At 39.3% G+C, this 15,000-nt stretch overlaps 1 protein-coding gene across 1 annotated transcript in view; it reads right to left on the reverse strand.

Moving 5' to 3' along the window:
• LOC115221306 overlaps window positions 1-15,000 on the reverse strand; it is a 68,322-nt gene that overhangs the window by 49,477 nt on the left and 3,845 nt on the right. The window contains exon 2 of the mRNA XM_029791466.2: window positions 8,178-8,469. Coding sequence (XP_029647326.1) covers window positions 8,178-8,265 — 88 coding nt within the window. The 5' untranslated portion in view covers window positions 8,266-8,469. The remainder of the gene's footprint in view (window positions 1-8,177; window positions 8,470-15,000) is intronic.

Here is a 15,000-nt window from a genome sequence, read left to right on the forward strand (position 1 = left end):
TAGTATTTTAATATTACTTGTTTTTTGGGCCAAAGGTTGGATACATTTTGACTACACCTCACATAAATATATATATATATTTATGAAGTCTGATCAATAAATATCTGGACTGTTGTCATAGTAACGAAGCTAAAACACACAGAGTGAAGCCGCTTGGCAAAACTTGACCCTAACCCTCTGCTGTGCATGTGCACTAAGTTTTAACATTCTAGCTCACTTCCATTACTCTTTCAAGAGGCATTTGCACTCACTCACACAATAGAATCATGGAAGTCAGTGGTGACTTTGGCAAAAGTAGACACATAGGTATGGTAGCCATCCTAGTTTGAACAACAACAATAACAATAATAATAATAATAATATTAATAATAACAATATTATATAACTAGAGTGTGACCTGTCGTATGACAACAGATAACTTTGAAGTCTATTTTTGCCACCCTCGGGTAATATGAGGGTATGTGATTGTATATACAACGATTATAATCCAGCTTTTATCAAATTTCTTGGTTTTTATATAAAACAAAGAAATGGAGAATAATTTCAAAAAAGAAACATTTATTACTTTAAAATAATTTAACTAGAATTACGTGTTTGTATAATCACTCTCATAATTACACTCTCATTTACTCCTCTCTCTCCCTCATTCATTCTCTCCAAATGTGTGTGTGTGTGTGTGTGTAACTGCTTTCACAACATACCAGCAGAATCTAGTCTATCTTTCAGCTCTCTCTCTCTCTCTCTCTCTCTCTCTTTCATATTTCACAATACACAGACAAATAAAATAAAGATATTCAACTTCAATTTTGTTTTCTCTCTTTTCCCATTGTTATTCCACTTCAAAACAAGAGTGTTGCGGGGGGGGGGGGGGCATTTTAAAAAACAGAATGACAAATATATTTATTAATAATGTCAGGTGACAAGACTCTTTCTTTATGGCTAAAAACAAACAAGGCAAGCCAGTCTGGCCTCCCACCTACAAATGTGTTTTGGTTTTATATCCTGTATGATGCTTCTACTAATTGTTTTAAGGGTCTATGTAGTTGTGGGGTTGAGATCTCCTACTTTGTGACCCAGAGGCACATCCGAGATGGGACAACAGGAAGGGAAGAGAGAGAGAGAGAGAGAGAGAGAGAGAGAGAGAGAGAGAGAGAGAGAGAGAGAGAGAGAGAGAGAGAGAGAGAGTGGTCTCAGTCTTTGATTGATTGTTATTTGCAGCTGAATAGACAGTAGCAACATGAAATAATGAAGTGCCTTGCTCAAGGACCCAAGGCAGTGCTTGACTCTGGAATTGAACTTAGATCTTTATGGTTTGAGCTGAGCACTTTAACATATCATAACACAATGTTAATACAGCTCTGGGAATCTTAGGGAGGAGAGAATCACAGGGCTAACACACACACAGTAATAATAATAATAATAATAATCATCATCGTTTAATGTCCGCTTTCCATTCTAGCATGGGTTGGACAATTTGACTGAGGACAAGCAAGCCAGAAGGCTGCACCAGGTTCGAATCTTGATCTGGCAGAGTTTCTACAGCTGGATGCCCTTCCTAATGCCAACCACTCCGAGAGGGTAGTGGGTGCTTTTCCGTTCCACTGGCACAAGGGCCAGTCTGGTGGTACTGGCAACGACCTCACTCGAATGTTTTTTCACATGCCACTGGCACAAGTGCCAGTAAAGGAAAAGAATATTGTGTTTGTTATAAACGGGGCTGAGGTGCTCTCTGACTCAGAATAAGTTAAAATAAGGGACAGGGAACAAAGATAGAAGTCAAGTTAAAGAAAGAGAGCAGTGGCAGCCAGAAGTCTATGGGCAGCACACAATAAAAGACAAACTGGCCGTTTCAGACTTGCTTTAAGGTCAAACAGGCCAGATCCAGCCTCTCACACCTACCCTACAATGTCATTCGAATTATAAACCATCACATCATTGAAATATCAAAGCTATGAAACGATGCATGATTAATTCAAAAAAATTGTGAATAAATAAGAATTACATATGGGAGAGTAAGTCTGGATTCTAAAGGGTTAAATGAGTGAAAGGGGAAACGGGGCAACAGGGATGTCAGGAGCAGTTTTGGGGGAATTTCAGCATGGAAGTTTTGAAGGATGCAGTGTCCTGACAGTTAACAACTGGGTAGTGTGCCTTTTTCTTTATTTTTCTTATTTTCTTATTTCATAATCGTGTCCATGAATGATGGAGATGTTGAGTCTAAAATGGTGGCCAAACTTGTTGTTGGAACGATGGAGGATAATTCTGTGGCTGCTCTCACTTATTTCTCTTTGCTTCCTTTTTGCACCCAGTTTTCTTTGTCGTGAAATGGAACCCAACTGAATTGGGAAGAAATATTTCAGAGACACACAAGAAATATTAGCTGGGAAACAGTGGGAAGCCTGATGACTCTGAAAGGAAGAAACTTGCTGCAACAGTCAGACATGCACACGCACACACACACTCACACACACGCACATGTGTGGCAGAAGAGATGACAAAAATCAAGTAAAGTTTATCTCACTGTGTTTCGTGAGTCATTGTAATAAAGGAAAGTGCCACAGTTTGCGAAATGAGTGGCTGTGTTGGTAAAAGACACGACTGGCGAAAGTAAGATTAAATGTGAGTGATGAGGAGAGGTGGGCCCTGGTGTCTCAAACAGGGATCGTCTTTGACAAAACAAGAATGTGTTGGGAGGTTGTTATGGAATGAGACTTCTGTGAGTCATAAATGGCCATTAAATTCCATAGAAATGTTATCAGTTGATGAAGTATATTTAGAAGCAGCAAGAACTAACCATTATTACAAAGCTTCTTCAAATAATTGTTGCCTGACAAAGATAACGCTATCATTAGCGTTGCTTTTCCATTTTGAAATTTGTTTTGCATAATTTTAGTATTTAACAATGATTTCCAAGGAACTTGGTTACAATTCTTCTTCAGTTCTTTGAGACTATCAAACGCTGACTTACTCCATGTCCTACATGCACAAACTGATAACCAGACATCTCTTGCCAGACGAAGCTGGTTGGAGCCAATCGTGTCACACACACAATTCATTGTCCAATTAAATAATAATGGTTTAGTATTCGACACATGATTTCCTTGTTGCCTTTCACCCCCCCCCCCCAACCACCCCCACCGCCGCCGCCAACACCACCACCACCGCCGCCGCCACCAATATATATTAACACCCTCGGTTGTAAGTGGAAGTCCAAATTATATTAAATTGCTTTGTTTTTCTTTTTCTTGCTCCAAACAAGCAGGAAAATGTCAATCAATTAAGAGTGTTGCACCCATCAGCCCAGTATGTCACCCTCTTCTTCATACCATTGGCCAACTTGAGTTATTTCCCTTGACTTATTTTATCATTTAAAAAAAAATATATGTTAAATATCTCTCTCTATATAAACGGCAGTTTGTCTGTGCGTGTTTCTGTGTGTCTGTTTTCTCGTACCCTCACCCTGACCACGGCTTTCAACCGATTCTGATGAAACTTGACACACACATAGCCCAATGTCATAATTCAAAACTAACGCAGCGAAAATTTTGAAAAGTTCCCCCAGTTCTGAAAAAAATCGATAAATTCGAGATGGGGTCGAGAATCAGAAACCCAAACCACAGACCGTCTAGGGGACGCAACTCCACCTTTTTTAACTCTCAAAAAAAAATTTACCATCATTTTTTTTCCATTTTTTTGCTATTTTTTGGCTGTAACTCTCTAAAAATGCTTTATAGTTATTTCCCTTACAAACCTGAGCAACGCCGGGCGATACTGCTAGTAGTGTAATATAAGCAGAAAGATTTCTACTTTTCAAATCATAGAGTATTAGTGTCAGGAGTGTGTGTGAGTGCTCTTGTATGTGTGTGTGAGTGTGTATCATCTATCATGCTGGCATGAGTTGAATGTGTGTGTGTGTGGAGGGGGGGGCTATGTAAGTAAATAATTCCATTGTCACAGTGTTCAAAACATGATTAACACCTATTGCCCACCCTACAATGAAGGATGATGCTGATGTTTTAAACTTGACATCCAAATACTAAAGAATTCAACAAATATAAACTAAGAGAAATAAGAGTGACCAGTGTCAGGTATTTGAACAAAGAAGTTAAATAAAGGTATATCAAATGCCGTACAATAAGAATTCTTAATTTATTGCAAGAGTAGGACAATCAGTTGGAGGTAAATGCTTCTGATTCCAAATGAGACAGGTGGATAGTTTTGAGACTGAAGACTTCTCCAGAACAGATATGACATTGAGGTGAAAGACAGTCTCTGATTGTTTGAAAACAAAAGGACATTTGTGTACCTACGTTTCTACCTCAGTAAGTGTCACCAGAACAGCAGTTGTCTTACCTTATTTCCAGCTGATATTCACACACACAACATACATATATATATAATTTTATATTTAGATTTAGGATTAAATCCAATTTTATAGTATAAATTGGATTTAATCCTAAATCTAATTTTTCCCTGTAAGTTTGGATTTATTCCCTAATATTATTATTATTATTATTATTATATATATATATATATATATATATAGTGTAAAATCATGTTTGAATGAGTTGAGAAAGTATATGTTGTGCTGTGTAGATGAATAAACCAGTGGGTACGCATAAATAGAGATGTGTAATCTAAACTTGTTTTATAGCAATGATTATAAACAGAAACGATCTTTGCCTTTCATATTCTGACAATAAAATAAACAAATCCTTGCTTTTCACACCATTGAGATACTGAACAAAAATTACTGAACCTTGTGGAGGAAAAATAGTGTTTGATAGCTAGGAATTTACAGAAAGGGACCCAGAAATTGAAGCGAACAAACGACACATGGGAGAGCAGAGGATTATGAGGCATCAGCAAATTGTCTTTTCCCTGCTGCTGAGGAATGGAGTGTGTATGTAGAGGGTGTGGGGAATAAACTGTCATCTAAATTACACAAATATGAAAATAACACTGACATCTCATTTTGACTAAAGATTAAATTCATTCAATAAAATCGCCATTGGCTTCAAGCACGGCCTCCAAACGACATCAAAATCTCCTGTAACTCTTCTGGACGATCTCCTTGTGTAAGTTGGTCAATGCTGCCATAATCCTTGCCTTCAGTTCATCTTTGGTTTTGTTGGTCTCTTGCTCAACTGCGCCCCACAAATAATAATCAAGGGAGTTGCAGTCTGGGGAGTTAAGTGGCCAGATATTAGTGGTGATGTGATTGCAGGAATTCTCTGACAGCCATGACTGTGTTCTCCTACATGTGTAGCATGGTCAGAGTCCTGTTATCAGACACAGGGTTTTCCAGCTGCCACCCTCTTAATCCAGAATAACACTACATCCTCCGGGCACTTGATGTAGGCCTCCATGTTGAGCCTGAGGCCATGTGGGAAGATGAATGGAGGCACAATGTTGCTATCATTAGTGATCGCTCCAAACACCATTATGTTGGCTGGATGTTTGATTTTTATCACTCTCAGTACATGTCCTCAGATGGACACCCAAACACTATAAATCTCTAGCAGAGTGAATTGCGTCATGGTGCTGTTTTACTCAAAGACAGTGCCCAACTGACCCTACTCAACTGTGTAGTCGACAAAATCAAAAATAATGTGCATGCACGAAATTAAAAATATAAAATGGTGACAAATTACCCATCGCACCCTGTCTGTGTGTTTCTTTATAATCACAATCTGTGTCGCTTGAAATGTATTTGTATAAAATTTCATTAAAAGATGTTCATTTTCCTGAAAGTCATGAGGGAAAAAATCGGATCGTGGGAATTTTCCGAAAGTCCTTCTACACCACCCCCACCCCCGGTTTGTTTGCGCAAATTTTGGTTTTCAGATTTGTTTACTACACACATCCCCCCCACCTATTACACTTTTTTTTCTTTTGTTTTGGTGGCCGGGTGTTAAACTATTTATCAACTCACCAGACCCCCCCCCCACGCCCCATTGATTTTGTTTCTTTCCTGACTTCCAGAAAAATGGATATTTTCATATAAAATGTTCTACAAATTCGCTTCAGATCGTGTAAATTTTGGTTAGATCAGGATTTGTTGTGAAAGCAAATTTTCCCGAGGAGTGGCGAGAAGAGTTTCGGAAAATTCACAAAACTTTGCTTTGTTTCCTTATAACTTCCAGAAAAACGGGGAATTTTTGATGAAACTTTCTACGAACCCCTTTCAGTGGGTCTAAATTACGATTATTATATCAGAATTTAATATGAAAAAAGAAAAAGAAAAACATGGTGGGCTCGCATACATACTGACACACATCACTTGTATAATTACATTCATTTACTAATTGCATATTTATTATTATTTATTTAATTATTTCTGTTTTTGATTCCTTCATTATCATTTTTTGCTGTTTTACAGAAATGGTATACAAATGGTTTTTGTTCTTCCATAATTAAACTAATGTATTCTTTACACCCACGTTTTCTCTTTTATTGATAAATACACCGAATTCTTCCTAATCAGAATTATTTCATACACACAACAAAAGACTCTACTACGCAATCGCTCGACCTGTTATAAAAAGCAGCCAAATCTCCCTCAAATCCACCCCATCCCAGTCCAGTGGTTGTCTTTATACAAAAGCCCAAACTAAAATATCGGTTTCAAATTTTGGCACAAGACCAGCACCTTGGGGTCGGGGCAGGGTAAGTCGATTACATCGACCCCAAGTGCTCAACTGATACTCTCTTTATGGACCCCGAAAGGATGAAAGGCAAAGTCGACTTCAGCGTAATTTGAACTTAGAACCTAAAGAGGGACGAAATACCGCGAAATGACGATCTTGCCCAGCACGCTAACGATTCCGCCAAATATTTTAGACCAAACTAAAATATTTCTGTTACATTTCACACAAAAAATAAAACAAGACAAACTTTATCACTATATATATATACTTTATTTAAAAGCAGCAGAAAATTCAACAAAACCTGTTACTCTGAGTTTCACGTTCCCGTTCGTCGGACAGTTCGGCAACGGGAAACTCAGAGTAACAGGTTTTGTTGAATTTTTTGCTGCTTTTAAATAAAGCATATTACTCTACTGCTGGTATTTGAGTACTCTTTTTTCCACCTTGTTTCACATTTATGTGTTTACTCCGGTATATATATATAATCAAACATGGCTCAAATATTTTAAAGATCAAAAAATTCTTATAAAATCATGGAATAGAGAAACTATTGTTTGTTTTATATTTGAACTGAAGTAAAACGACAACGTGTTTGATAAGATATTCGCGGGTATTTCATGTGTGTTGATATCTTAAAGTAGTTTCTTCCTCGCAACCATGAACCTCTTGTAACTATACACATAGGTATTCCTGACAGCAACACCTCAAATCTCTTAGAACCCCCACACACACAGGTGCCCTTTAACCCTTGTTTTTTTTTCAAATCGGTAATGACAGGGGGTCTGTCCACATGCGAGCCTTTTGAGCTGTCATTAAAGTGTCATACCCTCCGATCATACGTCTGGCGCTACATACTAGAAAAACCGGAGCGGTACTATACTGCATCACGTAGGTTGTAAAGTTTTTGACTTGTACTATTTGTACCAACGAGGCCGAAAGGGTTAAAACAGACATAGGTACCTCATCCCTTAGAGTAACACTTCTATGTCCCTTACAACAGAGCCAGCTATCCCTTGTTACAGCAACACCTTGATCCCGCTTAAAGCACACCCAGATATCTCTTGCAGCAACATCTCGACACTCTTTACAGAAGGCCTAGATACCCCACTTACATTCAGATACCCTAACACCACACACATAGGTACCCTTTACAGTAAACCTCGACCCCACCCCCCGTGCTGGTACACCTTGGTACCTCTTTGTGGGGCACCATCTGAAAACAACTGCTCCAATGTTTTCGAAGTAAAGAATATATTGGATGTTGTAGATTTTGAAGTGTTAAATATAATAATGGATGAGAGAAAAAAAAGAGGGAATGGCATGGTTGGAAAGGTTCTGATTTGGACTGCCTGATAAAGGCTGACCTGGGGCTAAACATCAATCTCTTTCTTACGTACATAATATACACACATACAATTTCTATACATACATGTCTACTTATGGTTGCTGAGGAAAATGAATTTCTCTGCAAAACCTGATCCTCCCCAAACAACGAACTCGTCTGTCGTTCTCCGGATCTTTTCTTACCTTGTACAGGGTCGAAGGACCACATCAACATGTAGACCAAGAAGGTAAACTCCACCAAACGTAAAAATCCGTGGAAAATAGATCCCATGATAGAAATATGTCTATAAATATTAAATAAATAATCCTTTCTGTTCGAAAGATCGACAGTGTGTGTGTGTGTGTGTGTCTGTTAAATAATTCTTCTCGGTGTGTATAGGATGACCATACTGGACAATGTGGGGACACTGTTTTACTGGAACTTTGCTTTTCCCGGGCCCCGATTCACTAAACGGTTTACATCGTTTGCCAAGAGCTACACAGAAATTCCGCTCATCTTGTCTCGGGACAACGAAATGAAGCAGCAGCGGCGGCGGCCGTCGATGGATTCAATCGACCCACCCACCGTCCGACCGTCCGTCCGTCCGACCGACCGCTTTCTCTGCGCAAATAAATCGCTCCTCGACGGCGATGTTGCTTTTTAAACCGTGAAGCTATCTTTTTGTTTTTTTAGGTCTGTCCAGAGTTTTGCTTTTCTTTCGGTGGAGAGAAAACTTGACTTTCTTTCACTGTTTGTAATTTTTTTAAAAATATAAACTTGTCATCCGTGTATGTCTGTCGCTGTGTCATATATTCTTCTTCTACCTGTGATAGACGTCTGCACCTGTAATATATCCTTCTACCTGTTGTACATTCCTCTACCTCTTCTATATTTCTGTCGCTGGGGTGTATGTTGTATTATTCTTCCTCTACCTGTGGTATATCCCTGCAGCTGTTATATATTCCGCTACCTGTGAGATATCCTTACAAACAGGTGGTCGCTGTATGTTTGTAGATAGATTAAAACGAAGACAGACAAAGAAAGAAAAGTTATGACATTTGTTTAAAAAGTTATGGAAAAAAATCCCAACCTATTACAATAGTTAGAAGTGTTTTGTCGTAATTATTTCTCGACATTTTTCTGCCTTTCGTTTTAACAAGAAAGAGAAAATAAAATTCTCCTTGCGTCAGTCATTTTGTTCTTCGCATCGTCTGAACACTTAAATCTTTCCCTTCTGCTCCAACTTTCAACAGATGGGTGAGGCAATGGCAATCATCAACTAATAAAACTCGCCAAACATTTATTTCTCTCTCTCTCTCTTTCAGATGCATCAACAGGTTAAACACGAAACTGAAATAAAAGCCATCGTCTATGAGGAGGGTAGTGTGTTATTAACAGCAAACTACTTGCTTCTTAAAATAGCGACTAATTACATACAAATTCGATAGATTTAGGTAAAATAAACCCCAGGAGGTGACCCACTCAGTAAGGTGCCGGGTTTTTTTTTTTTTTTCTTCTATCTTCAGATCCAAATGTTTCCTCCCTTTCTCTCTTTTACGACGCGGTGTTCCGCGGTTCGAATCCGGCGGTCGGTCGTAATTAGTTGCGTAAAAAAGAAAAGAGGTAAAGCAAATCTAGAAGTTTATTTACACCACATTCCTGAGTCTGTCAGTAAAATAGACAGGCTGGCAGGCTGGCTGGCCTGGCTGGCCGCCCAGAAACTCGACTACTGACTATGAAAAGTTCTCTTGTCAGAAGTATTTACCTCTGAAATATGCGGCGGTTGGTGATGAATGCGAACTAAATTAACAGGTTGTCGTCAATGGGAAACCTTTTAAAACAGTTGCTTCGCTAAACAGACATCGTCTCAGACGTTGCGACTGACTGAGAAGCATTTCCTAGGGAGCCACAATCAAGTTTTAATGTTTATATAAAGGAAAAACACTTGTGAGATTTGTCAGAAAATGTTGACGGGAAGATAAAGACTCTAAACTATATTCGTTCCACGTGTGGATTGTATTTCTTACATTATCTCAAACTGTCAAGTAATAAATTCAAGAGAAGACATTGGGCCAGGTTTTTCTCAAGGTTATTGACGCGCGCACATGTGGTGTGTGTGCGTGTCTATGTGTGTGTGCGTGTGTCTGTGTGTGTGTGTGTATATGTATGTGTGTGTATGCGTGTGTGTGTGTGTGTGTGTGTGTGTGCCGTCTATGAGGAATCAATGAACTTTCACTCTCAGGATTCTCTTCGTTTTCCTATTTTCTTCTCTCTTCTGTACAAAAAATGTTATAAATGATTTGATCTGAGAACCTATAAAATGTATGTGGTTTTTTTTTATTGTATTAGATGATGGAGAAGAACACGTGTGTCAAGTTAATCCCTTTCAATATATTTTATTGTTAATCCCTTTTCATCCCAATTCAAACACACACACAACTGTTTGTATTTTGTTTAGTTAATCCCGTTACACACACATTCATTCTATACTCTGAAAAATCCTAAATATTAAATTTTATTTTAATTCCAATTCATCTGAAGAAAACGGGGTTTTTACATAATGTAATGGATTTGTCCATCAATAAAAGACATGTCTGAAACAGTTGTAGTGAACTTCAGCACATCTGTGGTGCTCCAGCATGACCACAGCCACCTGGCTGAAACACATAAAAGAATATATATATATATATATATATATATATATATATATATATATATATCATCGTCATTTAACGTCTGCTTTTCATGCTGGCATGGGTTGGACGGTTTGACTGAAGACTGGTGAGCCAGAGGCTGCATCAGGTTCAATCTGGTCTGGCAAAGTTTCTACAGCTGGATGCTCTTCCTAACGCCAACCACTCTGAGAGTGTAGTGGGTGCTTTTATGTGCCACCGGCACGAGGGCCTGTCGGGCGGTTCTGGCAATGACTACGCTCAAAAGGTGCTTTTATGTGCTATCTGCACGGGAGCCAGTCCGGTGGCACTGGCAATGACCACACTCGAATGTTGTCTTTCACGTGCCACCAGCACATGTGCCAGTAAGGCGATGCTGGCAACAATCATGTTCAAATAGTGCTTTTCATGTGTCACCGACACGGGAGCCAATCTGTGGCCCTGGCAACATATATACGTATATATATATATACACACACAAACATTATACTATATTATTATTATTATTATTATTATTATTATTATTATTTGATTTTCCATCTGAAGAATTTCTAAAGATGTCTTACATGTTTATCCAACATGTACAGTTTTGTTATTCCTATTACCAAATGCAACATGTGTAATGGTGAATAGATAATAAATATTTTTTCCAATCTCCTGTTTCAATACATACACACACACACACACATGCATGTATGCATATATTTGTGTATATATGTATGTGCATGTGTACGTATGTATACATGTTTGTACATACATCCACAAACACACTTGTATACATCCTGTATGCCACATTCAGTCAACCAATCAACCTGTTAGGACTGCTGTGTCAGGATGGGCCCCAATGTGGATTTTAAAAGAAGTGGTGGTGGTGGTGGAGAACAAATGCCTTACTATGTTTGATGAAATTTAAAATGTTGTAAATCTTCATCTGATGCTGTGGCAACGTCTTATTTTGGTTTTCCAGTGATAAACATAAAGAAAAACAACAAAGTATGATGCAAAGTGTTTCCATTTTGATTTTGATTTTACTTGACTCAGAAGGTTTTCTCAAGTGCAGCGTACCACCCGATGATTCGAGGGTACTTTTAAATGGGCTGGTTTTACAACACTGGTATAGGCTATGGCTGTGATCTCACTTTACTTGCCGGATCTTCTCAATCATAGCATATCTCCAAAGGTCTTGGTCTCTTGTCATTGCCTCTGTGGGCTTCTTCCAGTTTCCATCTACCAAATCCACTCACAAGACTTTGGTCTGCCCGAGGCTATAGTAGAAGATACTTGCTCAAGGTGCCATGCAGTGGGAATGAACCTGGAACCATGTGGTTGGGACGCAAACATCTTACCACAAGACCATGCCTGTGACTATTGCATAGCAAAACATTACCAACACCAGACTCGTTATCATCATTAACTCTATAACTTGGCACTGTCCACCATTTTTTTCCCTTTTCCACAAAATCAGAGACCAAAAGCTACCTAAATTGTTAGTTTTTAAGGAATTTTTTATTCAATTTTGTTCACCATAATTGTGTGTTTGCAAATAAGCAAAAAAAAAAAATAATAATAATTGTTCTCTCACTAATTATAAAATTTATTTTGAAAGTGTTTGCTGACTTTTGACTCATCCACATCACTTGGTAACCAATTCCATTTAGCTTTGAATTCTGTGAGAGAAATCTTGTTTTAGTGTTTATTGCAAAGATTGTTTCACAGAACTTCATGTTTGGCTGGGTTTCAACAAGCACTGACTGTATTTTAAGTTAGAACCAAGTTAGTAAATGGACCAATCCTAACTGCACGCCATTTTTATAAATTCACTTAGAAATATAGAAAAATCTTTTACACCAAGACCCTAAGTGGTTTTTTTATATCTTTTACTTGTTTCAGTCATTTGACTGTGGCCATGCTAGAGCAACACCTTTTAGTTGAGCAAATCGACCCCAGGACTTATTCTTTGTAAGCCCAGTACTTATTCTATCGGTCTCTTTTTGCCAAACCGCTAAGTTATGGGGTTGTAAACACACCAGCATCGCATGTCAAGTGATGGGGGGGGGGACACAGACACACACACATCATCATCATCATCATCGTTTAACGTCCGCTTTCCATGCTAGCATGGGTTGGACGGTTCAACTGGGGTCTGGGGAGCCCGAAGGCTGCACCAGGCCAGTCAGATCTGGCAGTGTTTCTACAGCTGGATGCCCTTCCTAACGCCAACCACTCCGAGAGTGTAGTGGGTGATTTTATGTGCCACCGACACAGGTGCCAGACGAGGCTGGCAAACGGCCACGCTCGGATGGTGTTTTTTTTATGTGCCACCGACACAGGTGCCAGACGAGGCTGGCGAACGGCCACGCTCGGATGGTGTTTTTTATGTGCCACCGACACAGGTGTCAGACGAGGCTGGCGAACGGCCACGATCGGATGGTGTTTGTTACGTGCCCACAGCACGGAGGCCAGTCGATGCGGTACTGGCTACGGCCACGTTCGGATGGTTTTCTTATGTGCCACCGGCACTGGTACCACAAAGATACAAATTCCATTGATGTTCATCTATTTTGATTTGGTTTGATATACAACAGGCTTCTTTCAGTTTCCTTCTATCAAATCCACTCACAAGGCTTTAATTGGCCCGAGACTATAGTAGAAGACACTTGCCCAAGGTGCCATGCAGTGGGACTGAACCCGGAACCATATGGTTGGTAAGCAAGCTACTTACCACACAGCCACTCCCGCACCATTTGTTAAAAATAGCAGCCAAATCTCCCTTTAAACCACCCTCCTCTGCCTTAAATCTGTTGGTGCCAACCCCACTAAGTTTAATGATACAAACTTTGTTTGAAAATCAAAAGTTTCCAGTTAATTCCTGTTCTTTACTAAAACCTTCATCCTTAAGAAAACCGAAACAGCGACAGAGAAGATTTGATAGAAATACAGTAAGAAAAGGATTTAAAGAGATTATGTCTGACACTAGACTCGATTATAAAATATTATATACGTGCAAGGAAAGCATTTGATTCCAGGTCTGCAGGTGGAATGTCGACCTGGGGTTAAACAGCAGCCCTAATGAAGTAAGGGGTTCGGTTAAGATGTAAGGGAGACTACTCAGTAACTTGTCTAAGACTGAACTGGGTGGAGACGAAATTCGGGCAAAGCCAGTTGCTTCCATTACTAAAAATATGATGGATAATTGCCACTAAACGAAGTTAAACATTACCGATGCCAAGTCTAATCAGGATGGAGCTAAGAATAAGAATATTTCAGCGAAATCAGTTATATTTCTTTAGAATTAACAAACACTCAGCTTAAGTATCCGACAACTATTCGTCGTCGCACAGTTAACTTCGCTCTCTATATTCATACAGACTCGACTCACACTCGAGTTATAAACCACACTCCACATGTTAGCTGCACTCGACATCTACTTACTGACTCTACTGATTGCAAAAAGTGAAAAGAAAATACCTACTTTATGGGTATATTCTGTTTATATTACTTCTCTATCTCTGTCCGTTTGCCTATAGATATATAAGCTGTGTGTTTCTAGCTCACAGGCCATGCCTTAATTCGTTTAACTGAATCATTCACTCGCTGAGAATGTTCTTTAAAAAACTAGAAACGAGTTAACTAATGTCTATGTAAAACTACGTAGACACACACAGCCGTACATGCAGAGAGAGAGGGGGTGCGTACAGGCACGACTGGGTGGTAAAGAATCTAGTTTCTTAACCAAATGGTTTGGGGTTCAGTCTCCTGTGCAGCTGACTGATGCCTTAGGGAAAAATTTGGTAGCTGGAAACTATAAGAAAATCTCCCCTTTGGTCACAATAAAGGACTTCCCCAAACAGTGTGACCAGTGCATTTGCAGTAAAGAGATTTTGTCTGCATTAGCAATGGCCTGCCACACAGCATCGTAGGTTGTCCACCCCTCGAAGAACTACGGGTGGAATACGCCATTTACTGCTGTCAGGGACTCAGAATATTGATGTAGCTCATTATTCTGTCTCCGATCAACGTTTGGGCGGTCAGCTAAGTCTACTTACTGAAATGTTCCTGGCCATTCCGCTTTCCTTCTTGGAGTTCGTAGGAGAGATATGAACGAGGCTAATCCAGTGAGGTTTATTGTAGAGTTGGGTCCTGACGAATGTTAGAAGGAGCCACATGTAGAGGTCATGTTAGTGTAGGAAACTACATCCACATGTAATTTATTTGCTAACTCAAGGGTCCTGCAGACAGTTGTGCCCTATTATACACTTACTTGGACCCTAAAATGTGAATATAATTGCTGAGTAGAAAGTCTTGAAATGGCAGGTTTATGGTTTATACTTGAGACATCGTTATTAAAATCTAT

This window comes from Octopus sinensis, linkage group LG18, assembly GCF_006345805.1.
Source record: "Octopus sinensis linkage group LG18, ASM634580v1, whole genome shotgun sequence".
In the NCBI taxonomy this organism is placed as follows: domain Eukaryota; kingdom Metazoa; phylum Mollusca; class Cephalopoda; order Octopoda; family Octopodidae; genus Octopus; species Octopus sinensis.